This window comes from Telopea speciosissima, chromosome 10, assembly GCF_018873765.1.
Source record: "Telopea speciosissima isolate NSW1024214 ecotype Mountain lineage chromosome 10, Tspe_v1, whole genome shotgun sequence".
In the NCBI taxonomy this organism is placed as follows: Eukaryota; Viridiplantae; Streptophyta; class Magnoliopsida; order Proteales; family Proteaceae; genus Telopea; species Telopea speciosissima.
The window spans coordinates 62,479,349-62,506,258 of NC_057925.1; the positions used below are offsets into that span (position 1 = coordinate 62,479,349).

Below are 26,910 nucleotides of genomic sequence, written 5' to 3' on the forward strand. Positions count from 1 at the left end.
GAAGATTACAAGATAAATCCCAACTAATTAAAAATCCTAATAAATTAAATAACCTACTGAACCCAAATATCCAATTGAAACCGGTTCATCTTGGTTTGGGTTTTCAAACGGGTTCGGCCCAGCCCATGGAACAGCTCCTGCATCAGTATGAGCCTCTGACTATAACTCAAGTCATGGTCTAATGTGAGCTAGTTATGACTTATTATTGGACCTAAATTTGGGCCTGACTGAGCTGGCCTTTTTTGGTTCTTTCTCCTCCTATGCCAGCCTTGTACTGCATCAGATGGGATCCTCCATCACATACCCACCCAGTGATGTAAATAAGTCACATAGAGGGCTTATTATATTGAAAATAAGCTTTGGGTTGGGTTATATATCTGTTGGGCTTTTGATCCCATGGGTTTATTTTGTAATTGGCCAATTCAATGGACCTAAAATATGGGTTGAAAACGGGATTTACTTCCTTAGTTTAGTTAAAGTCCTATTTTGAGTTTGTTTTCTTTATTATTTCACTTTCCTAGTCAATTTAGGTTACTTTATTAGTTACAGTTAGGGTTAGGCCTTCCCTTTTAGTGTCTAAGTCTAATTTTGAGTCTTCTATATACGTTTGTAAGGGAGGCCAGCATTGTAGACAAATTTGATTAATGAAATATTGGCCGCTTTAGCCTTTGTTAAAAATCCTGAGATAGGTTGGGTGAGATGCCATCCCCTTCCCCAACGCCCTCCATCGATCTCCAATTAAGTTCCATTCAAGTTTCAATTCTGCCAAAGCCGATCTCTTGAAGAAACATATTCAGTTGCTGGAATTTCTCTGCAAGGTTCAAGATATTTTCAAACAAGAAGTCTGAAATTGAAATTCTGTAATTAAAGCTCAGGTTATGAAATCGCTTAGCCGTTAATTCATTTTTTAAGTAGTAGTGAGGCGTCGGTACAGAGTTGCGTAAGCTGTGGATATAGACTAGGCTAAGGGACGGACTTCATCTCTTCTATTCTCTTCACTTACACCTCTAGCTAAAATGCAAAAAAATGAACCAAACCTGTTACTCTAATATTGAATGACTTCGTCTTTTTAGGAGAATTCTTCTCTTCTAGGTGGTCACATGCAAGGTGATTTTTGTGAAAATTTTACCCAGCCAAATCTAACCGTTAGAACCTGCTGAAAATTTGATCGAATCTTCCTCAAACCCTAAGAGAGACTTGATCCAAATTTTATTACCATCCACCCAGCCGATTGTCTGAAATTACCTTTTTACCCCTCAATCCTATTTCTATTTTCTACTAGAATTCCTCAATAACTTCAGATTTAGTCATCTTATTTAACTATACCTTTCAGCATCTCTTCTCTCCCATATAATCCACTCTTCTAACTTAACCCTAACATCTAACCCTAGGTCCCATCAAACCCTAACCCTAGTTTCACAATTTCACATATTTTGACCTAGCCAATTTCCCTAATCCATAGCAGATCCTGGTTATTGGTTCTAGTTGGTCTCCTACCAATCTAGAATTACATTACCCAGTGCAGAGTCAAGATTCATCTCTTTTAGAGGAAGGGAGGGGGGGGGGGGAGAGGGGCAGCATGATGCACACATTACGGTATATATCCCACCTTACAGTGAGTCAACTATAATATATGTATTGGGTCCTATAATAAAGTAGGAATTTGAATTAATTTGCTAATCTATCTTATAATTAATGAACTGTATCTACCACTGACTGGACCTCATCAATAAATTAGACAAATCTAGTAGACCCCCTGAGGTTTGTTCACCTATCTTGTAGCCCCCCATTAATTAAAACCTTACTTACAGACCCATTAATCTCACGGTGCTAGTTAGGTATTAGTTTAACAAAGTAAAAGACCAAAATAGCCTTTATACATCTGTAATAAAATACAAAGGCTATTTTAAAAGACAATTCTACCCTTCTCTTTGCCCGACTGTTCCATCAGATTTTCAACTTCACAAGGTGCCCTTGCCGGAGGAACGACTGAAACCAGACAGGAAAGCAGGTCAAGAACGGGCCGAGGAAGAACAACAGAAAGAGGCAAAAGCAAAAAGGTCAAAGCCTCAACAACAACAACCCAATGGAGGAGATCCATCTTCTGTAGCAGTAAAAGAAGAGACTATCCATCTTGATCTTCATCATCCTCAAACACAAACTAATTCAAATCCATCCCTTCCATTGCCGCTCAACCTCGAAGTAAATCGGCATCGTGCCTCTTGGTCCTTTATTCCATGATTTTTTTTTTCCTGCACTGCCTCTCTCTCTCTGAGACGGCCTTTCTTTTCTTTTCCTCGGTTTAATCGGTTCTAAGTTCTGCAATACTCTCTCTCTCTCTCTAATGGATCGGTGTAGGGTTTGTAAGGAGAAGAAAAGACAAAAGGGTTTCACCAAAAAGAAAAAATGAAAAGACAAAAAGGAAGATTGCATGTGCTCTTTTGTGAGAGAGGAATCCGGTGCAGGGTTTGCAAGGAGAAGAAAAGACAAAAGGGCAGAGATGGTGCGTGCTCTTTTCTGAGAGGAATCCCTAAAGTTTTTTGTTTTGGAGTTAAAAGGCTTAGAACCTAGTGAGCCACTTCATCTTCTCCACTCTCCACCGTACTCAGTCACACCTGCAACTCCACAGATTCTGACCGATTTCAATCAATCCCAGTCGAATTTTTTTGTGTGGATTCTACTCCATTTATGACTGATTTCAATCTAATATCCCATGTTCAGAAGCCACCTTCTCTATCAAAGCTGGAAGCCTAACTTTTGCATCTGGTAGAAAGAATTACATCGAGAAACTGAAGGGAGCCATTGCCGCCATCATAAGGAAAGTGATTTAGAAAAAATGGAATAGGATTTACGGCAAAATTAAGGAGTGATTTAGTTAGGGGAAAGAGTACCTTCAATTATGAGTGAGATTTCCTGGTTCTTCCTCACGGCCGGCATCTCCAAATCTTAATTCTAAGGTTGGAGATGAAATAAGGAAAGACATGTAATTTCCACTTTGGTTATTTTCATTAAAGATATACAAGGGTAATTTTGGCATTTACATAACCTTTAATCTGCTGACATCATCACTTAACATGTTGACTATAACGGAACGAGTATTCCGTCCATCATATGGGTCCGTAAGTAAAGTTTTAATAAATTAGGGGCTACAAGATAGGTGAACAAACCTCAGGGGGTCTACTAGATGTTTACTCAAATAAATATAAGCTAACATTCCTAAACATTTACTTTCCTTTGACTACAATTCATGATACATAGAAATCTTAAAAGATCATATTACACTCCTAAATGATGTAAGTGCAAACAAATTATAAATATATTATTATTATAGATATGTGTGGGTGGGTGGGTGGGTGGGCGGGTGGGTGATATACTGTGAAAAGTGATAGCATACATCAAGTCAAACAACAGGGCCTCCTTCCCAAGCTCCCCGACTTTGGCAGTTCGGCTCTGCTCTTATGACCACTGAATCACTGATATTTGCTGCAGTGACATGTTTGCCATGTCTCTCTAATCATAAGCAATAGGGTTACACATAGTAAAGATAAAATTAAAATCTCAATCACAATTGAGAAAATATAGGAGCAACCACACAGACGTTGTATCTCATAGTCATTTCAAGCAAGAAAATGTACCTTAGTCGCAGAACGCGCAATTGCCTGAACAATAGTTTCCTTACTAAGAAAATGCACAGCATCTTCCATCATCTGATAGTAGAAAAAAGAATATCACCCCAGTCAAAATTGGAAGAATTAGACAAAAATTGAATACAAAACATTTTTTGAAGATAAAGGCATCAGAACAATTAAATCAGGGTTCTTCCGTTCTTGTGGCACCAACCTTAAGAGTCAAACATGGACGAGACACAGCAAACCCAAAAGCCACAACAAGAGTAATTGCTGATACAGCAGCACCAGCGAATGGTGGATAAATTTTCAAACTAGCGACAACACCCCAGCCCTCTGTCGCCAATGCAATTCCATAAAGAACAAGAAACGCAGCACTGTCAAACAAAGGTTGTAGCAGATATTAGAGACCAAAAGAACAACAGTAAATAATGAAGATAATGATACGACGACAACAACAATAAGGACAAGGAGCAGGAACTATAAGGAGTTGACTTCTTTTGGGGTTCATGGAGCTTCTCTAGGACCTGAAACATTCATAGGCATTGAATAGGGTCAAAAGTCATATGGACAGTTGATGCAGTTAAGCGTAGGTTTAATCAGAGATAAAATGTAATTTGCATTTCTTTTGTCTTTATCTTGTTAGAGTTGTTACTTGTTAATAGCAAGTTAGAGTTTGTTTCAGAAGTTAGAGTTTGTTTCAATTGTTGAGTCCAAGATAGAGTCAAAGTTTGTTTTAGATTTGGATTAGGATTATGGATTGTTTGAGTCTTATAATACATGCTGTAACGAAGGATTCATAGAGATTTTTGGAATGGAACAAGATTTGAGTTTACCTTAAATGGCTGTGGAGCCTTGCAACTGTTTCTTCTTCCCCTTCTTCTTCTTCTTTGTCCACTGGTTTCTGTGTTCTTTTCTGTTGGGCGATATTACCAGGATAGAAAGAAAGTCTTGCTGAACCATTAGCTCTAATCGATCAAACCCTAATATTACGGGCGTTGAATCACCATCTTAGGGCGACCCAAGCCCGTGCTTTTTCCCCAGAATCATTCTCTGCAGTGAGATTCTGCACCACAACCAAGCTTGAAACTGTATTCACCGCCAGGTTAGAGTTGCAGGAGTTGAATCACCCTTTTCACAAATTAATTGTGTTGATTGATAGTTGCATTCAAGAGAGCTTGAAATTTCAACCGTCGTCTGAAAAAACTCAGACCCAACCATGCCTTGCTGAAGGAGTTCCACGCGATTGAAGTTATTCTCCTTCCACTGGCTCTCTTCGTGGCTAGAGGTTGAAGACAACCTTCGCGGCTTTTGTTTTAAAAGCCTTTAATAATCTATTTCCAAAATTGGGCCTTCCTTTCCCTTTTATTCTGATCTGTCCTTAATTTTATTTTTGTTCAAGATTGTCCCCTCACAATAAATGCTATTTCCCTTCATATCCCAACTGTGCTTTGCTGAAGGAGTTTCATGTGATTGGAGTTCTTCTCCTTCCACTGGCTCTATTCATGGCTAAAGGTTGAAGACAACCTTCACGGCTTTGTTTTAAAAGCCTTCAATACTCTATTTCCAAAATTGGCCGTTCCTTTGCCATTTGAGGAGATGACTTACTAATTCTGTGTCCTGTTGTTTTTCCTGGTTAATACCTACCTACCCTATTAGTTCAGCCAATAGACCAGATTGGTCCTGTTTTGTTTTCCTTTGTGGCTGGACTTTAACCAAGGTGCTGTTAAACCCTGTTGAGGGTTAAAAGAGTTGATTGTCTTGCTGTTCAACAACTGACAGATGATTCTGTTGATTTCTAGTGCTGGAAACTGGTAAAACATTGTACTATTGTTAGGATTGAAAGGTCCTATTGTAAGTTAGGTTATTAGTTGTCTATCTAAGACCTAGCATTACATAAGGGGGGAATAATGCAGAAGCAATCCAACATTCAGATCATGTGATTGGGATTACTTTAGATTAGTATTGATTAAAATCTTGTAACCAGGGCAGGATAGTCATTTAATTAGAGTTGAGGGCAATTATGTTATTAATTCTTATTTTTAAATTGGAGTTTTAAGGAGAGTTCATTTTTAGCTATCAACTAGGAGTTTTTAGAGTTTAAAATACTATATTTTACAAAAAGTTGGGTTGCATGTTATTAAGAAAGTAGCATGCTTATTATAAAATTTGATTAGCCGTCCAAGAGTCCTAGATTTACTAGATTTCCTTCGAGTTTTTTCCCTATAAATAGATGTAACCACCCCCCTATAATTATGGTGTTAATGAATTAATTAGTTTCACTTGGCAATGGCCTAGTTGGCTCTTCTCTTCTCCCTCTCCCCAATTTGATAGGAGAATCTCTCTCCTTTATCTCTCTCTCTCTCCACCTCTCATTGACTTCTCTCTCCCCTCCGACGACTGTCAGCTTTCCCCTTCTTTTCTTTATTTCTTCTCTTTATTAGGACAGTACAATAGATTAATATCCTTTCATCCCCCATCCTTCCTTCCACCGCATGCTAGTAACTTTCTCCACTTTATCTCTTCTACAACATCCATTGATCACCCATTTCTCTCTCTCAATCATAGTTGTCAAGGCGGCCAAGCAACTCAAGGCGCTCAAAGGGGTGTCAAAGCGCTTAGGCGACAAGGCGCCGCCAAGTGTTATTTTTTATTTCCCCCTGTTCTAACATTATTTGGTATGCTATAATATTTTAGTCTGCTACAATATATACCTTATATCATCAAAAATCAACATTAAGCCTTCTCAAGTCATCAAAAATCAACATTAAGCCACATTAATTCACATCAAGTCATCAAAAATCAATATTAAGCCACATCAAGTCATCAAAAATCAACATAGAACTAGAAGACAACAGAACTGAAGAAGCAAGCTATTGGAAGTTTGAAACAATTAAACATACATTTGGTATATACTACTCTTACATTTGGTTTATACTATTCTTAGAAAATATGATCTTATCTGTAAGTAATTAAATTGTTCTCGATTTAGAGAAATGTTCTTGTTCTCTAAGAAGTTTGACTAGTCAGATGATTTTATTTTTACATGAGCTTTTTAGTATTAGGTAGAGCACAAAACCAGCTTTCCAACAAATCCAAAATTGTTTAAATCTGATTTATATTGAAGAAGTAATGTAACTCCAAATAGGATAAGGATCTTATTAGAGGCCAAGCAACAGAAAACAGTCTTTTTAATTCAAATTTCAATGTGGGGGTGCCCTCCACGAATTACTATATTAATAAGATGGCTTTATGCCAAGTCCTAGTACAATTTAAAGTTTTTTCCTTCAAAAATCATGGAAGGAAGAGATTTAATCTAACTTAACTAATTTAAAACAGTAAAAGACCTATTTAACGCTACTAACTTAAGTTAAAAGATATCTAACTTAAAATAACTAATTTAAAAGAAGATTCCATATTAGCCAATAGGATATAAGGACCTATTAACCAATAGGAACAGTTCACTTAAATTAGACCAATTGAACCAATTGGGTGCAACCAATTCTAAACCGGTTCAATCTAAAAATAGAAAAATAAACTAAATATTGGGCTAATCCCGTATGCAACCTATATACCCCTAGTTTAGGCTCATTAAAGTGGCCTAATACATAAAAACCCTTGGGAACAAAGACCCAACATGTATATAACCCAATCCTAGGTCTATTTTTAAAGAAATAAGCCCTATTTAGTGATGATTCTGCATCAACTCTCACCAACTTGAAAAAATTCATCCTTGAATTTTGTAGTGATGAGGGGGAATCAACATGTGACCAGCAGCTTTGACCATCCCCAAACAGAATTCCGATGAAGCAGGAACATTGGAGATAAAATCTCCAAGGCGTGGAGCTTTCTCTTCGAAGAACCATGGTGGCATAACAAACTTTATGTGTTCGCTTTCTGAATCAGCAGCAACTATGAATGTCCTGTCCATAGAGTCTTCAGTGTTAGCAACCTTCTTATTGAACACTTGAGACACAAGCTTCACCTTTTCAAGAACAACATCTTGAAGGTCATTGCCTTCCTGTGGAGTGTTTTCAACCACCTCTTCATCTTCTGCTGTTTTCGCTTTGTCTTCTTTGATTTCTTCGACATTGACCACTTCAGTAGGGTCTTCTACATGTCGACTGTCCATCTTTGAAGCTATAGGGGCTGTCTCTTTCTTTTCATCACAATTCACTGCCACTTCAGCTTTATCTTCAACTTGTGCTCTCTCAATTTCCTTTGGCAATGTAAATTTGTATTCTCTATACATGTCTTCTTTGTAATCCTTGTGCCTATCCCTGTCTTCCCTATGCCTTCTATGAGGCTGGTGAACTTGGGATTGGACCTGATATCCGTCCTCATCTAGGGGAATGTTGATGTCCCTATGAGGAGTAACCTGTCGTTGCTCAATCAGATGCAACCTTTCAGTGATAGTCCTCTGTTTAGCTCTGATCTCTTCAAATATAGCCTTTTGCTCAGCAGTGAACTTCTTAAACATTTCAAACATTGCTGCCATAGGATCGAGTGGTTGTGGCAGCACCGGATTGCCATGTTCAGCCATGGCTCTGATACCAAAATAATGTAGCTCCAAATAGGATAAGGATCCTATTAGAGGCCAAGCAATAGAAAACAGTCTTTTTAATTCAAATTTCAATGTGGGGGAAGCCCTCCACGATTTACTATATTAATAAGATGGCTTTATGCCAAGTCCTAGTACAATTTAAAGTCTTTTCCTTCAAAAATCGTGGAAGGAAAAGATTTAATCTAACTTAACTAATTTAAAATAGTAAAAGACCTATTTAACCCTACTAACTTAAGTTAAAAGATATCTAACTTAAAATAACTAATTTAAAAGAAGATTCCATATTAGCCAATAGGATATAAGGACCTATTAACCAATAGGAACACTTCACTTAAATTAGACCAATTGAACCAATTGGGTGCAACCAATTCTAAACCGGTTCAATCTAAAAACAGAAAAATAAACTAAGTATTGGGCTAATCCCGTATGCAACCTATATACCCCTAGCTTAGGCTCATTAAAGTGGCCTAATACATAAAAAACCCTTAGGAACAAAGGCCCAACATGTATATAACCCAACCCTAGGCCTATTTCTAAAGAAATAAGCCCTATTTGGTGATGATTCTGCATCAAGAAGTTATATTCCGGTCAAACCTTATTTGGTATGCGCAAATGCTGTCAAAATCGCACTGAATGAAAATATTTTTTTAAATATCAAAACAAATGAATATTTTACCTCATTTTTTGTTTTTAGCAATGTTTTAGCATATTAAGATTTATAGAATTTTTAGCTTTGAGAAAAACCCCAGCATTAGAAAGTTGAAAATTTTACCTACCGTCAAAAATCCAGTTTTTGTTCTTGAACTGGGGGGTTGACTTTTTATCCTATTGGATTTTGATTTTTAACTATACTCATTGGATTCAAATAGGGGGGTATTTGCTTATTTATGAATAATTTCTTAAGTAAATGATATTTGGCATAAATATGAGCCAATACCAAGTTTGATACCAATAAAAACCAGTGCAAGGCACCTTGCAATAAGGCGGAGGTCGCCTAGGCCCCAACAAAACCGCCTGGACGCCTAGGCGACACCTTGACAACTATGCTCTCAATCCATCTCATTGATTTGATATATAAGTTTATTCATTTCCAAATCTTATCTTGGAAATTAATTATTGAAATCTGTAGATTATCTGTTTAAATTCTGGCCATTAGATCTGAGATCTGATTTGAGAAATCTTAGCCATTAGTTTAGGAAATTTCAGCTCTTGAAACAGAATCTTGGAAATTGGCCAATCACTAGTAGATCCATCTTGACCAACCTGCATCAGTCATCACTTAGGAACCTAGGTGTGATTGCGTAGCTCTATTTTCTTCCCTGCTTTCTACTACTTTTATCATGTTTATACCAATTTTCCACGTTCATCGAGATTAAGAGTTATCCAGTGTCATTCCCACATTAATAAACAAAATAGTCCCAAATTATTCAAAAAGAAAAATGTTATAAATTTTGACAATTTATAAGGAAAAGCAACCAATCAAATACATGTAAACCTTAAATCACTGAAATCATTCACATAAAACTTAACAGAAGATGTTACCAAAACAGACCTGACATTTTTTGCACAATCTGCATGTGCATCATACACATACACAGGCAACACTCTTGGAGAATAGACGACAATGGGAGGTGAAAGAAGAACCTGTGAAAGAGGAATTATTCTGTGTCATGAAAAGAAGATGAAGCCAAAACAAGATGAAATTACTCATAACCTATACATCAACAAACAAGACTCAATACCAAATACCAATACTACAAGAGTTCTATCAATTGAATCAAGTCAAAAATGTAGACCAACATTTCACTCACAGTTAGAGCCCTTCCAGCAAGAAGAAACAGAAATGAGAAGTAACCAACTGATGCTCCAACAAATGGTTTGCCTGAAAGATAAAAATAAAAAAACTTCATTTCATAACAGGCAATTCACAAGATGGAAAGAATCTTGAAGCACAGTTAACGATTTCAGAACTAATACACACACTGTTAACAGATTCTGTTGTTACCTTCCAACAACCCAACCAGAAAAGCAGCCAAAGCCAGAAGAAAAGCAAGGAAGCAGACAAGGAACATCTGTGTTCGAGTCAAATAGAAATTGTTCGAGGCCCAGTAGTGGATAACACCGATGGCTAGTACAATAAGCAGGAGAACTAGAAGGAACGCAACTCCAATCTGTAGCAATGTGAGAACAAAACAAATCAGTAATACTCAAAAGTTCCACTTTCCTTTTTAAATTAATATCGCTTCCCATCATTTTCTTTTTTTGTAAACATATGGGACCTAGGACAAATGATAGACTAGAGACAAAACCCACCGTCCATGGTTTGACTATAACTATGACAGCTGATATTGCACCAAGCAGCAGAAGAAGACCAATGCCAACAAAAACATATACGCCTCGAGAAAGTTTCCAGTCATCATCTTTCCTGCAAGAAATTTGTATGGCAGATTAGGAAGCTGACCCTCTTGATATTACACAGAAGAATATGTTTTTCGAAAGTCAAATCACCGCTGTTGGATTTTACTCACCATTTATACAGACCAGAATAAAACGATAGCACTGCTGGGATGCAAACCAAGGGAAGTAAAGAGGCAAGGAAATCACCATTTGTTGGAACTCCATCGTCACGAGAATTCACCACCTCTAAGTAAGATGCACCACAGAAAACCACAAGAACAACTACAGCAGAAGGAGCAGCAACAAAGATGCACGGAATTACAGGTTACCTCCAAGCCAATGTTTGTAGCAATTTAAGAGTCCCATAAATTCTACATTAAAGTTGAATTAAGTATGCTTGACATACGTACCAGCAAATAAACCAATACAAATAGCAGAAGAGAGAGAGAAACGATACGTCGCAAACCAGGATATAATTGGCAGCACACCAGTAACTATCAAAGTAATCGCCGAAGCCATTGCCCAGCCAAGGTACACAGAAGATTCATAAGGTGAGGTGAAACTTTTCGGATCTCCAGTCCATCCTTTGTAGGCTAATTTATCTAAAGGTTTGGCTGATACTATAAAACCTAAAGATAAGATGGACCCAACGAATAACAAGACGCAAGCAGCGAGAATAATACCCTGAGATGGAAACCAGGAAGGAAGTGTGAAAACATAACCAGAAAAAAAAAATTCACACAATTTTTCTACAATAAGAATGAGAAAACAATTTAAAAAAAAAAAAACTTGATAATAAAACTCCTCATCATCCATGAGCAACTAGCACAAGATCTAAACTGAATAATTATTGCATTTTGTTCTCTCCCTCCCTCTCCTGCAAGGGGCTAAACCCCTAGTCGTTTAGATTTATGGAAAATCTCATAGACCAAAATATAGCAACTTCTACAACTTCATAACATTGTTCTATTGTCGCTGTCTTGAAATTCGACGATGATGTAAAAATAAAAAATTTGATGAGGGAATGATCAGCAAACCATCTATCAGCCCAGATCTCTGCAATATTTCCTTTCCCTATACTGAACTTCAGCCCTTCTCTAAAATTTTCATCTCTGGAAAAGAGGAGATGAGCATGACACCATGCAGAATATAAGTACGGATCAATAATACACAAAACAAATACATCTTTTCCTCTAAAAATATATACTCTCAGTGCCTCATCATGTTAGCCAAATTAGTTTAAAATTCCATGCATGTGATCCCTAGCGTCACCCAGTTTAAGTCCCATTTAAGGTTACCACCTGAATGTCCTGCATCACATGCATTTTTATCTGCCCCACGGTTATTAAGCAGATATAAAATTGGAAAAGGATATATTTTAATGATATATATACGCGTTTGTTTGCGAGTATATTACTATATATTATATCACATATGAAAGGATAACAAGTGAATATCTCAAGAGCAGACCTCTTTGATCACAGGATTTCGATGGTCGCGCCCCTGACTGGCAATTTCAACTCGCAGAACACAAAACTGATAGCCATTACAGATCCATATGGGAACGGCAATAGACAGGCATGCAACCATGAGAGGGACGGTCAAAGCCAAGCCAAGTAAAACTGATGATTTGCTGCAGCGGTAAACACCGAAGTAGATGCATCAGCAAGCAGAACAGAAGGAATAACGAAGTGGGAGACAACAGGAAATAACTTGGACCGAAGCATATGCTTTGAACAATAAGTCCACAAAACTTAGACCCTTCAAAATATCAGCCACAAATATGGGAGATAACAGTAAATAACTAAAGCTGTTACTCTAAGCAAACGACGCACAAAAGTTGTTGAATTTCCAATTTCTTTTTGTTTTTTCTTTCTGAGAATTATATTTACATTAACAGGAGAGTTGGAAGAGGCCTGAGAAAAATCTGGAGCATTATTAGAGCAACATTTACAATTACTACCCAACCCAAATATCAAAGGATATGCGGCTGAAAATAAACTATTGTTACATAAATCATCTCCAGAAATCACAAAAATCAAATGAACTACATGCAATATCTCTCTCAAGAGGGTCCGGGTAGCCCAGATCTTTCCAACAGATTTGGTCTTTTTCTTATTTTATGTTAGATCATTGCTAGCTTTGGTCCCCAGAATTCATCTGTTTCTAGCTTTTCGGGGTCATCCCCCTTCTCTCTTTCAAGCGCTTGCCTCCCTCCCTCTGTAAAGGCAGAGTCTTATAAGTTGTATGTTGTGTTGTATGTTCTCTCCCCTCTTCTCTTTTCTTTTGGTAATGAATTTTTTATGCATCCAAAATAAAATGTCGAAGGGCCCTTAGGACAAAGGAGATATGAAAGCTAGTTCCATTACAGATCATGGAATAGGAAATTCTATGACTAGCTTGAACTTCTCTAAGATATATTACAAGAATGTATATAATACAGCACATGCAAAGTATTCCGTATGTAGTAACAACTATCCACTTCATTACTCGAATAAAGATGATCTTTAACAGGTAAATATGTAACTATTTAAATCTACAGATAATGAGGGATAGTGTTATGTTATCATCCTCAAGATGACATCTGACCCAAGAAAGAATATCAACACCACAGAAATTCACGCTCCTATATCATTTAGGGGGAGGGGATACATGATCCTACATGAATCTATTACCTACCCATAGTACGATATGGGTATTTCTCAAGGAATTAATTCAACCAGTTACATCATACGATCCATATCCATGAGGCAGAATGACAATATAGTACTCCACAGCAAAAACAACTTTGCTAGTGAAGTAACAAGGGAAAATCCTAAGTAAATAAGGATAATGAACATGTAAATCACAACATAATTCCAACCCAACTGTTGCAACATACAGCATGAATCATTCTCTGCACGGGCCATAGGGCATAAACTTGATGAAAAACATCACCATCACAAGAAACATAAAGAATTAAGTGAGATGAAGAATCATACCTCAAGAAGGAAAGAAGCAAGCCAACGCCGGTACTCAACAACCAGGCAATGAAACCATACTGAAGATTTGGCAGAAAATTAGAAACACCATAAATGGTAATACAAAAATTTGAAAACACTATAATGCATGAAAATGGAAGCAAAATAAGAGAAACAGTAGGCCAAAGCTTTCCATTTATTACAAACACACCGAGTGGGGTTTTGACTTGGGACCTATCCAGGAGGGTTGTAGAGTTGTTCCAAACTAAACCCCCCCCCCCCCGCGCCCCCATCACCCCTTCTTCTCCACCTTTCTTTCCCAAGTTTTTAATTTGTTTCAATACAACTGAGACATGTTGGGAGATACCGAGAACTTCTTTGAAGGTTATTCCAGGTATTGTCAAAGTCTCCTCGCATGATCCATCCATCCTCCTTAAGGAATTGAAGTTTTGAAGCTAAAACATACCCTGCGGCACAACTTTTCTGACGTATGAAAATAGTAGCTTTCAGAGGTGATATCTCTACATCCAAAAAGCAACTCAAGCCCCTCTTTTGCTATGTTACTTCTCCAGTCCTTGGCTTCCCCCGACAGTACTTTCATGGCGATCCAATGGCTGCAAATCTCTAAGTATTGAGTTTCTAATTCTGAATCTCTTGTTTCTAATTTTAAGTGTTAAGTTTTTATTTTGGGAGTATCTTGTTCACTAAGTTTCCTGGTTCTCTGTTACTGCTGACAGTGAGGTTCACCTTTTTGTTTTGTTAAATGTTTTTCAATCATTAATAACAGTATATTGATCATGATATATGGGTTAACAAAGTGTCAACAGCCGTATATTGTTAGCCTTGCTGATAGGCCTATTTACTAGCCTTCTATTACGGATAACAAGAGTCTAACTAGTTGTAAGCCAGTCCTATTGATCGCGTTATTGGGTTGGAAACTGGGTTGTTAGCTTACTGTTTAGTGACCCTAGTCCCATCATAGGATTGTGCATATCTTTGTACAACACAACCTGAACTATTTAAATCCATCAAATGGATTTCTTTCTTATGGAATTTTCACTGCTGAGAAAGAGGATTGACCAGATATACATAAAAGCAATATCTCTGCAGGCTGGCATCAGACTTCATATCAATAAATACAACTTCAAGATGCACATATTGATTTCTTTCTTCTGGAATTTTCATATCAATCGTTCAAGCCATTCTACTCAAATTCAGGTTCCTTAAGTAAAATCAACCAGTGTCAACATTAAGCAAGTCAGCTTTAATGTGATCGAACTCATTCTCCATATGCCCCAAATGATGTAGAGTAAGAAAATGCTATAAATCCAAGGTATGTACCTTAAGGGGCCGGGAAGTCATAGCCATCTCTTCAGCTTGTAGTGACCGCAGGAATGCCATAATTGAACATACAACAGGGGATAAAAGCAGAACTGAAAATCCAAATTCAAACTGCACATGCGAAATGCATAATAAATTTGTATCAGCAAATATAAGTTATCCCAAACATATGGATCATTATAATGCTCGAGTATGCCCCAAAAACTGCAATTTAAATGACTGAAATTCCAAAACATAACTCTTCATTCTCACCTGTTGATGTGTTGCATTGATCACTTTAATTGTCTTTGGACGAAAAATGGCCACGATGACTGTTTCAAGAATGAAGATGAAACTGAAAAGTACCCATGCTCGCTCTGGTGTACCCACTATACATTGCACAACCATTCTGGAAATTTTCAGCCATTTTTCTAATCCCCGCCGCCTTAGTTCTTCTGACAATGAAATTTGATTGGGCCTGACATTGTCCAAGCTGTTTGAATCAACAACGGTGGCATCAGTAATGTCTCGATGATCTCTATCTGCATCCAAGCTACTGCGCTGCAGTAATGCCAGAATAGTTGGATCCAAGCCATTCTCTTTCAGCATCACAGCAAAATTAGGATCTAAACCTTTATCCTGCAGTAGACTAGCTAATTCATGGTCACCTTGTCTGGCCCTTCTTTTCAGCATAGATGTAACCCTGGGATCATTTAGACTTTCCTGGAAGGCAAGAGCAAGATTGAAGTCCAACAGTTGCTGATTTGCTGAAGTTGATGTACTGGACTCACATCCCAGGCTTTCTAGACCACCACTAGAACCAACCAGAAAAGAGCCGTGGTGATCAAAATGTTTATCAGCAAAGGTTGCTCCTACTTCAGATTCCTGAACAACCGAACGACAGGAACTGCTACGCAATGCTAAACTAGGCCTTCCACTATCTATACTCTCACTATTTATTCCCCCCTCATGGGAACTAGCAGTGGTACCTAGAACAACGTTATTCCAGTTACTAGTTTCACCAATTGCAGTTCTACAAGCAGCATCAATACCAAGTGGACCCGCATCAACACTACTACTACGCTTTGCACTTGAGCCACAACCTTCAGAAGAGCTAGATGAACTGTTTTGCCCTTTTTGCCGGAATCCCTCTCTCAGGCGAATCACTGTACTCTGCAAGGCATCTCTCCTTGCAGCTAATGGGTTCACAGCTGATAGATGGCGAGAAACAGCAGCACCAAGCAGTACAGATGCTACAACTGCATAACTAATACAATGTCCCAAATACCTGAAGGGGGAAAATGAAAGGAATTGTAAACATACAAAAGCATTAAATTTCAATCAAGTGTAATTCTGTGAAAATGAAACTTTCGAATGTGCAAGTTCTGGAGCAAACCAATAATGCACTCCAAAGCAGATGAGGAAAACCCGAGAAGTTCCGGCCACAAACAGTGCAGCAACACGACTCTTGAGAAGCTCAAAACCAAACAAGCATGCCCCTATGTTCCAGTCTAGGAAAAACAAATTGAAACAATCAATCACGCCCACAGTGCGTAAAAGATAGCAATACACAAATATGTAAACAACTGCAAAAAGCAAGTAAGCAACATACCCAGAATAACTACCGCAGCTGACGTAATCGCCCCCAACCAATGTGCCTCCTTTGCTGTCAAACCATACAAGATGGAGTATACAAGTAGTACAACCAATGACCCGAGATAGAGAAGCCCAAGATGTGCAGCTCTACAGAGACAATGTCAAATCAGAGAAAGAAAAAAAAAAAAACTATTGAACGGGAAAAAATTGGATTTACTTTTCGAGAATCATAAAGCCTGAACCAGGTTAGAAAAGCACATTATACCTCGACAGGTAGAAAACTATTCAAAATATACTAGTCAGCTTTATTTTTGACAAAAAATATAATATATAATAACACTATAAAAACATAAATCTGCTCCAGGCTTCCAGTTTCCTTAAATAATTCCGCAAGAGATAATAGCATTTCATGCAATAGTAGTACAACAAACATCCAAAGGAACCAAATACTTGCCTGCTGGATTTTTGAGTATATAACTCATTGGGATCTGGTGGTTCAGGTAAACAAGCAACAGGACCCACTTCAATGCAATCCGAATAAGCAAATTTGTAAGACCTTCTCACATATTCATCCACATCTAAACCAGTTCCTGACACAGTAATACATTTGCAAAGATGAGATGAGCCAATGGTAGTTTGATCACTTCACATGTATTAATTTTTCTCAAGAAAGAATTATGACATGCCAGCCCTTGATAAAACATATTAATTAACTTGGCTACCGAAAAAGAACAGTTATTACCATTGAAGACCATTCTGCAAATAAAAAGCATGTTGATTGCTAAGGATATTGCTGATACACCAAAGAAGAAGCCAGATGGTGAATATCGCTCAGATGCACTTGCACCAGCTGTGACATACACAGCACAAAGTTCATATGCACAGAGGATGGCTACAGCCAGTAGAAGAAGAATTGCAACTGCCCCTGTGAAAGGAAAACAAACTAGTTGATGCTCATGAGGGCAAGAAAAAGCTTTTTGTCCCCCAAAAGAAAAGTAAATGAGAACTTTTGAGAAATAGTATTACAGGTCAGTTTGAGTTTCATAACAGAAATAGATAGTATATTTGTGACTGTTAAGTCAAATTCCAAAATGCTCTTCAAAATATATTTCCAATTGACTACTGAGGCATTCCTTTAAAACCTTAGGATGAAGAGAAAGAATTCGGAATTCCATTCCATTGAATGCCACTAACTGAGCAATTTACAGTAGCAGGACTAAGAACTCAACAAGATAAAATCGAATCTACTACAGTCAGTGTCTCAGAAATAGATCTCACCACCAGATATCCTAAGTGAGTGAAAGAAATCATCACCGTATTCCGAAGGAAGAGAGGCTGTCTAATGCAGCTCTAGATAGGTAAAGGACCTACTAGAGACCAGTGATCCAGGATCTAAAGACAAAGGAACCAAGGGGCTGCTGATTCTGCAGTTCAACAGGGCCGAATTAAAGTTTTGGTCAATTTCTAGGGTTTAGGTTAGAATAATAGGTGAGTGTGATAGATGATAAAACTAGGCAGGTCTAGGGGAAGCTAATGGTATAGGTTTGATGTTGTCTAAGTGAGAAAACAAAAATCAGAAAATTAGGGTTAGGGTTTCGGGTTTTGGGAACTAGGAAAAGAGTTGGATTTAGGGTTGCAAGTGGGGGTTTGGGCTAGGGCTTCTAGCCGAGTGCTAGAGGCAACAAGGGGAGGGTTCAGCTGTGATATGGTGTAATTCTGATGGCTGTTTAGGTCTAGGAAGCTTTTGGGGTTTTTAGGGTTTTACTAGAGGAGAGGGGAATTAAGGTTTCAATGATAATTTGGGGCAGCAACTTAGGATTGAGTGGAGGGGGTGCTAAGGGGAAGTTGTGATCCAAATATGAGGGAGTTTGGTGAAGGATTGATGCTGGACAGAGTTAAGGGTGTTTAGGGTTTATAGAACTCAAATAAAAATAAAGGCGAATCAATTGGGGAAGGGATTAGAGGATTAGAAACAGAAGTTGGATCTCAATCTGCAGCAGACTCCTCTGGCAGCAAGCTTGAGCAATGGAGAAGGATAGAACCACCTTCAATGGAGATCCTCCCGGCCGTCTCGGCGCAAGGAGTCGTAGGAGATCCACCTACCCTTTCCACCTTGATAGAACCACAAGGATGCAACACACTCTGAGGAGCAAAACAGCAGCAACAATGGCAGCAATATTCAATCACGATTTTTGGGAGGCTAATCCTCTTCTGATTTTTTATTAATATATATAATGAGGCCAAAGGCCAAAATACGATTTAGCCTTGGAATAGAATTCCTTGGCTGAATAACAGTACAACTTAATCTCCCTTCTAAAATCATGGAAGGGAGAGAATTCTAATTTATAACATCTAATTAAGAAGATTACTAAGTAGCCAATAGGATTTAAGACCCTATTAGCCAATAGGATCATTTCACTAAAATTGAACCAATTGGATGCAACCAATTTGAACCGGTTCAATTAAAAACATTAAAAAAAAACTAAGTATAGAAAATGTAAACAAATACTAAGCAAACTAACTAAGTATGGGGACCAAGGGCCAACCCTAAGTAACTACTCAATGGGGCCCACATGGGAGTGGGGGTGGTTCTTCTTCTTCCTACAGATGTGGCTCTTTAATGCTGCATCAAAAGCACACATGATAGACTCTGCTGCCTTGATGGTGGCCTTGGGGAGGCCAAAAACTCCGCTCCAGTATATGTAGCAAGATTGGAGAACTGATCTGATGAGCTCAAGCCCACCTGCATAGGAGAGAAGCCAGGCTTTCCAAAGCTGCAACTTCTTGCGAAGGAGATCTAAATGGGAAAGCAATGGTGAGCTATTAGCCTAGCAGGGATGAGGGGGAGGCCAAGGTAACGGACAGGCAAGGTGCCAATGGTGAAATCAGTAAGGGAGGAGAGGAGGGCTTTGGTGGTGTCAGGGACTCTAGCAAGGAAGATGAGGGACTTGAAGAGGTTAATGCGGAGGCCAAAGAGGCTTTGAAAAAGGTGAAGGGAGGACATGATGGACTCAATGGAGAGAGAGTCAGCCTTGAATAGAGCTGAATGGAGAAAAAGGATCCATGTAGCCGACCCCATTTAGTTGGGATAAGGATGAGTTTAGTTGAGTATCAAGCTGCATTTGGAGATTTAAATTTAATTAAGAACTGAGTCTATATGTTTACTTTAAATGTTTTATTCATCTGGGAAACCCTCATGGGAGTTCCAACAATTGAAACTCAAGTCAAATCTATTAATTTTGAGTTTTACATTCTAAATTAAAAAGTCTTGGAAAGTTGGAGTTGTCTTTTAGTGGCTTAGTTGGATATCATAATTTTTTAAATTCTGGTTTCCCACTTTATTTTTAGCAAGTCGAAATCTAGTTAGGAGCTAAAAAGTGAACAGTTAACTAAAGATTCAAAGCATTTAAGCCAGTAAAAGCACCTCAGATTTATACGACATTTCAATGGGTTGCTTTATTGAAATAGCTAATTGAGACTCAAATATTCCTTGTTGTTCTTCACTCAGTTGTTACTACTTAAGATCAGAATTCAGTTTTGCAAATTTCCAGATCATTTAGTCAAAGCTTCTATTGTTTCTACTAACAGTTTTACAAAAATCAGATACGTTGATCACTGCTCTTGAGTTGTAACTGTGGATTCTATGCCTCTATAAGTCATACAGCCAAAAAACACTTTTGAACTTCTAATGGTTCATCTACAATTTATTTGTTTTGGATAAGTTTTATTGGAAAGAAGCAGATGTTGTAAGTAATTCTTGACAGATGGACTCTTCATATCAGAAGATCCAATAGAATTTGACTGATCTCCTACCGGAGTTGAAGGCATCCATACAATACATATTAAACGGAAATTGTCCCTGGTCCCTTTCTTGCGCACACACACCCCTTTTTGGGCTTTTCGATTCCTAAAATATCAAAATATTATATTTTATAGTTTTCCATTGGTTAATTTTTTAATAATCATTTTACGATTAACAGTTATCTCCTTTTGTTTAGGAAACCAAATCTCTCCTCTAAACTCCTTTTTGCATCCTCACACACCCCAAAAATCCTCTACCCGATCAATGTGACATACACAAGAAAGATACTCCGCACCCTTGTCTCCCAACCCCCCCCCCTAGAATCCCACTCATTCAATCCACATCTAAACACACACACACACACACAAGAAAGATCTCTCTGACTGTGACTCTTCGTGTGCATGTGTAAAACCCAATCATTGCACAGGGTGATCATTAGTTGATTAACATGAATCATTGACTTTGTTCTGCATTGAGGATACTTGAAAACCCTAAGTTGGATACTGATGTGCAAATGTCCACTGAGATTTTCATCTTACTTGATATAGGCCATTTTCAGAATCTGTAAAAATCTCACACTATTACACAGTTGATTTGATACATCAACTCATCTATTGAATTTAGGTCATATGAGTTGATGTATATTAAAGAATCAATGAGTCCTTGTCTGGCTCACCAGTAGCCAATAAATCAATCACCGCGCTTAAATGCCGCCTATAAAACAATTATCAGTTGACTTCACCATCCTGGGCCTCATCATTTGCATTTAGGTCATATCGGCTGATGTATATTAGGGAATCAATTAGTCCATGTCTGGCTCACCAGTAGCCAATATATTTATGTCGAGATTTTTCTCTTTTTTCTTAGTCAGTGGTGGAACATCAAATAAGTAATTATGACCCTCCCATTCCATTTAGTGCTTTTGACAAGACTGGAAGCATAAACAACATCTTCTTAACTAAAGAAAGCGAATACGGTACATACTTGAACTTTGCCATTGTGTTCTCCACCAAAGCATAATGGCATAAAAGGCCAACAGAAGAGCAGAGCCAGCCATTATTACAGCCAGTCCAATAATATCCCGACCCAATAGAGCAATCAACCAGCTCCCCCAAATGACAAGCACTGCAATTGGAGAAAGAACAACTGTCCATGCAGACAGAGACAGGATACCACAAATTACCCCCAACTGAGATCCTTTTATAACATCCGGCCATTTTCTGGCAAATATCCAACTGATGTTACAGAAACAAAATGAAAACAATGTATTAGTAACATAAGGGAACTATAAAAAGGACGTGATTCAATTGTAAGCTATACAAAGATAGAACGTAAAGAAAATAAGTACTGAAATGTGGAACTTAGATGATCTAGCTACCCGGCAACGAAGAAACGAATGCTAACTTCTGAAGGGATGGGACAGAATGAATATAAATATATATAGCATGTTGAAATGTATCGAGCACAAAGAAGGGAAATCTTGATTAGAATATTCCATTATTCAGATCGAGATTCCCCCCTTATGTGTCTCTTCTATTTTGGCTTTAGTTAAAGTTCCTTAGTCCTAGTTCTAATTCATGTTTTGTTCCTACTTTCTATTGTAACAACGAATTCCTAATATGCTTAGGAATCCCCCCCCCCTTTTTGACTGTAATCTATTTCATATAAATACAAACACTTTGAGGGAGACTGCCAAGTTCGATCCTCCTTGACAGCTCTCCTCTCTTCTCCCACTTCTTCTCTCAGTTCTGGTTTTCTAGTGGTACTTTCCGTTACATGGTATCAGAGCACAACCATTAGTTGGGTTACTCTTCAATTCTGGTTTGAAGGTCTTTTCAAGTTCTTCTTAAAGGGGTGCAGCACCCTGTGCTCATTGCTGCATATTACTATACATTAAACCCTAGATGGAGTTTTCAATTAAAAACTAGGGTTCTACTACTTAACTGAGATGCAAGATCGATTGGAGATCATTCATTCAAGCTGCGGTTTCTTCTTGAAGACTCTTTAATATATCTATTTCAGATCCAGTCAGTGGACCATTGTTGAAGACTGAAGGCCTCTTACAATGTAATTTCTGTTCTTATTTCTACAGAACCCTCGTCGGAATTTTATTTCTCCAATCGATCCAATTTTCTGGTAAGAGATTTTGGGCTCTGTTTCCCCTCTCCCAGAACAACGCTCGGCTATCTATCTTTGTTGTTTTGGGGGTTGGTAAACTTGGAATTGATATTCTCCACTGCCGATTGTGTTACTACTACTAATTTGGGTTCATAAACACTAATACTGCTACTGACAAGTGTGCTGCTGCTGTTCTTGTTATTACTGCTGCTATTTTAGGGTTCTTAAACCCTAATATTGCCCCTGCCGATAGTGCAACTGCTGGTTTTAGGTTATTAAAACCTACATTGCTACTGTTGAGTATACTGCTGCTGTTTTTGGTTTATTTCAAACCCCAATCTGATTCTATCTAAGAGCCGATTGGCATATTGTTGTTGCTACTACCTATGGCTGATCCTAAACCACCAATGGACAATGTCCAAGTTAAGATTACTACTATTACACTCTCCGGAGTTTCAAATTATCTATTATGGACCCAGGCAGTGCAAGCTTATATGCATGCCAAGGAAAAACTAAAATACATTACAGATGATCCTCTTGATCGTGATCCTAAGGATCCTACCACAATCACAGCTCATGATGAGTGGCTGCGTAAAAATTCTATTATCAAGATATGGTTATGGAACAATGTGGAACCCATAGTTGTCAAGGCGACGTCTAGGCATCTAGGCGCCTTGTTGGTGTCACCTTATTTTGGACCCTCTCCAATGCCTTGGGTCGCCTAGGCGTCGTGACAACTATGGTTGAACCTGCTATTGCATCCAGTGTGATGTTTCAATCTCTTGCTAAGGATGTCTGAAATGATTTGCGTGAAGGTTTCTCTCAAGAAAGGAATATCTCCAGCATGTATGATCTCTATGAGAAACTTTTCACTTTCCAACAGGGAGATAAATCCTTGAATGAATATTTTGCCAGTTATAAGGGCAATGTTGAAGAATTCCAAATACATCAGCCCCTAACTACCAATCTAGATTAGTTGAAACAACAAGAGCTGAGTTCCATGTTGCAAAATTTCTAGCTGGACTACATCCTGACCACCAGTCTGTAAAGAATCAGTTACTCACAGGGGAAAAGGTTCCTTCTCTCAATGAAGTTTTTTCCCGTATTAATCGTCTGGCTAATCCATCCAAACCTGAAAATACACCCAAGGACAACTCAGCCTTTGTTGCCAATCATGGACGAGGATATGGTCATGGCCAATTAGAGGCCGTGCCGTGGCACTGGAGGACGAGGTACAAGTCCTCAAACTATTGACTAGTCTTTTTGCCAGTGTTCTTATTGTGGCAGACCGAATCATAACGTGGACACCTGTTGGGCCAAGCATGGAAAACCTGAGTGAGCGAATGAACTAGCCAATACAACCATGACTGACACTACTACTAAGAAACCTACTGGTGACATGAATCAGAGTTCTAGTACTTCATCATCTATGTCTCGCGATGATTACAACCAGCTAGTCAAACGCCTTCAACAACTTGAAGTTGCATCTACCTTCACCTCTACAGCCACCTTATCCTATTAAGATAATTTTGCTTTTTATCCTTCTTACTTCATGGCTTATTGATTCGAGTGCTTCGTGTCACATGACTGATAAGTCAAGTTTGTTTTCTTCCATAAATCATGTTCAAACCTCTTCCAATGTTATCCTTGCTGATGGGTCCTCTACTCAGGTAGCTGGTCATGGAACTGTTTCTCCAACATCCTCCATGACTTCCTCTCCTATTCTTCATGTTCCTAAATTACCTTTAAGTATTTTATCTGTCAATCAACCTACTAAGTCTCTTAACTGTTCGGTAACTTTCTATCCTTCTTATTGTGTTTTTCAGGACCTTCAGACAAGGAAGATGATTGGTGGAGAGCTTGAGAGCGATGGGTGTCGCCCGTCTCTACCTAAACTCTAATTAATGGTCCTAGTTGCAAGTCTACATCTCATCTTGAATGTGAAGCCTGTGACCTAGGTAAACATCACTGTGCCTCCTTTCCTGCCCGTACTATACCTAGAAGTTCATTTTTTTTTCTTTAGTACATTCTGACATTTGGGGTCCGTGTCGAGTTTGTAATAGGTAAGAATTTCTTATTTTGTAAGCTTTGTGGACAATTATTCCCATTCCACTTGGGTTTATCTGTTGAAGGACGAGACTCAATTTCTTACTATATTTTTAAAAAAAATTATTAGGAAATAAAAACTCAATTTGCACATCCATAAAAATTTTTCTATCTAAAAATGCTCTTGAGTACACTCAAATTAAGATTTCTAACTTTTGCCTCACTCATGGTATTATTCCCCAAACTAGTTGCTCGTACACTCCACAACAAAATGGAGTGGCCGAACGCAAAATTAGGCACTTACTGGAAGTGGCCAGGTCCATTATGCTCCACATGAATGAGCCCAAACGTTTTTGATGTGATGTCGTCCATACTGTTTGTTACCTAGTCGTCCTCTGTTTTAAATAATAAAATTCCTTTTTCTATTCTTTACCTGGATAGTTCCTTATTGACATCTCCACCACGTGTTTTTGGCTGAGTGTGTTTCGTTCACATTCTTAAACCTGCCATTGATAAACTATCTCCTCGGTTCATTACATAGATATCAAGGTGGGTCGCCTTGGGCTCCTTGGTCACCTAGGCAGGCGCCTTGCTGCCTTGTTGGTGCTGCCTTGATTTTAGGCCCTCTCCAACGCCATGGTCGCCTTGCTGCCTTTATAACTATGGTTTATTAAATGTATTTTCTTGGCTATTCTCAGACTCAGAAAGGGTATAAATGTTTTGATCCGGTTTCTAATAAACAGTTTATTAGTGCTGACGTCAAAATACTCCTTACAAAGAACCAAAATAAAGGAGGGGGCAGTACCCAGAAAACTCCATTTTCGAACCCCCCCAAAAAAAAGATCATCTTTGCCATACATATAAAGAAAAAATAACTGAAGTCCAAGTACTTCGCAGCACCAATACTTGGTCTAAATATGTATGTCTGACTCTGATCAAATAGTTAAATAATATTTTCATCTATATGTAATGGCCACACATACTTGAGTCCCAAAATCAAAGCTTATCCTAAAATAGCAGTTAAAACCCATCCGATATAATAGAAATTTTATATCACTTTGATCATTGGAAAAGGTGATGCCCCTAATCTAAAGGATCATCCACTTTCGGCTCGGTGAAAGCCTCCATTACTCGGTCATGAATGTGGGGTAAGGATGCGGGCAGGGAAATTCCAACTTCCACAGAGCACATTCTGGACCTGTCGCTTCCTTTATTAGTTTAGCCTTAAATAGTAATGGATTTCTTCTACAGCTGCGCACGCATTTATCAACTTAGGCACGCTGAGATTGTCGGATGTCACTTCAAGCATATCCCAAGCCACAACATGGGCAAGGGGGAAAGAAAATTTAAATGTAAAGTCTTTTGCAGTTAAGCAAAAACCACACCACAATATTGCATGTCATCATGACGCGGGGGTGTGGCAATTCTAAGGCAATATGTGATTGTGAAAAATATGGCAGTGACTTGTGTATCGGTTACATATTCAACCAACAGACTGAACTAAACCTGGAAAAGATGGTCATATATACTTACAAATGAAACAATATCTAATGAAAATAAATAAAGTGGAAAATGGTTGACAAATAATTGCAAAAACCACAACACAATGTCTCATATCAATCGTGAAGCGGGGGTGTGGAAAATCTAAATCAATTATGCGATTAGGAGAATATGGCAGTGATTTGTCTAGTGGGTTACACATTCAACCAACAGGTTGAACTGAACCTGGAAAAGAAGGGCATAAATACTTAGAAGTAGCAAATAGAAAATCTAAGCACAAATTTGCCACACCATGCAATCAACTACTCCAATTGAACTGAAATTAAGCCCAGCAAAGAATGTGAAGCATACCTGTAAATCCGCCAGGGCCTCCAGTTTACTGCCCAGAGGATAGCAAAGGAAAGTGAACTCAGAACGGAGAAAAGCGTCCCAGAAACAACGCATGCGATCAGAACTTGACGCCCGTCTCCCTCCATGGCTCTTCCCTCACTCACTCCAAATTCACGTCATAGAAATACGAAGAGCAAACGAGTCAAGCAGCTCGAGCCCTCCCCCCCCCCCCCCCCCCCAAAAAAAAAAAAGCAAAGCAAAACTATCCACAAAGATGAGAACCCAGCCCTAGTGGAGTTCCGGAACAGGAATAAAAGAGACCATCTTAGAGTCCCCCTAGTCTACTTCAGACGGAAACTATTCAGACCATCGACCATAACAAAAGGAAAGAGGTGATGATTCCAAGATAAGTGACTAATTTCTGCATGAATTTTTAACTTCCGAAACCAGCGGTTTCAGACACTGATGAGAAACGAGAGTGTGGAGGGTAAAAACAACGAGGATAAGGACATTGAATCGAGTGGAGTGATGAGGAGTTAGGGTTTTTGGGTTATCTTGTGCTTGTGCAGCTGCCCTTCAAGAATCTTTGGCGAAGAACAGAGATTACTTTTTCGTCTCAAACCCTATGTGAGGAGTCAGGAGTATGAAACG

At 38.5% G+C, this 26,910-nt stretch overlaps 1 protein-coding gene across 2 annotated transcripts in view; it reads right to left on the reverse strand.

The window, feature by feature from the left end:
• Positions 1–26,477, reverse strand: part of LOC122642716 (calpain-type cysteine protease DEK1-like) — a 70,896-nt gene extending 44,419 nt beyond the window's left edge. For both annotated transcript variants that reach the window (XR_006330085.1, XM_043836280.1), the window contains exons 1-18: positions 26,281–26,477; positions 21,250–21,500; positions 17,206–17,388; positions 16,918–17,053; positions 16,480–16,610; positions 16,264–16,378; positions 15,141–16,155; positions 14,889–14,999; positions 13,569–13,627; positions 12,058–12,220; positions 10,998–11,271; positions 10,719–10,869; positions 10,504–10,615; positions 10,196–10,361; positions 10,002–10,072; positions 9,743–9,834; positions 3,841–4,003; positions 3,636–3,707 (exon numbers count right to left, since the gene is read on the reverse strand). Coding sequence is in view for 1 of the 2 variants with exons in the window: in XM_043836280.1 (XP_043692215.1) it covers positions 3,636–3,707; positions 3,841–4,003; positions 9,743–9,834; positions 10,002–10,072; positions 10,196–10,361; positions 10,504–10,615; positions 10,719–10,869; positions 10,998–11,271; positions 12,058–12,220; positions 13,569–13,627; positions 14,889–14,999; positions 15,141–16,155; positions 16,264–16,378; positions 16,480–16,610; positions 16,918–17,053; positions 17,206–17,388; positions 21,250–21,500; positions 26,281–26,405 (3,390 nt within the window). In the remaining variant the exon portion in view is untranslated. The remainder of the gene's footprint in view (positions 1–3,635; positions 3,708–3,840; positions 4,004–9,742; positions 9,835–10,001; positions 10,073–10,195; positions 10,362–10,503; positions 10,616–10,718; positions 10,870–10,997; positions 11,272–12,057; positions 12,221–13,568; positions 13,628–14,888; positions 15,000–15,140; positions 16,156–16,263; positions 16,379–16,479; positions 16,611–16,917; positions 17,054–17,205; positions 17,389–21,249; positions 21,501–26,280) is intronic.
• Positions 26,478–26,910: the final 433 nt, after the last annotated feature.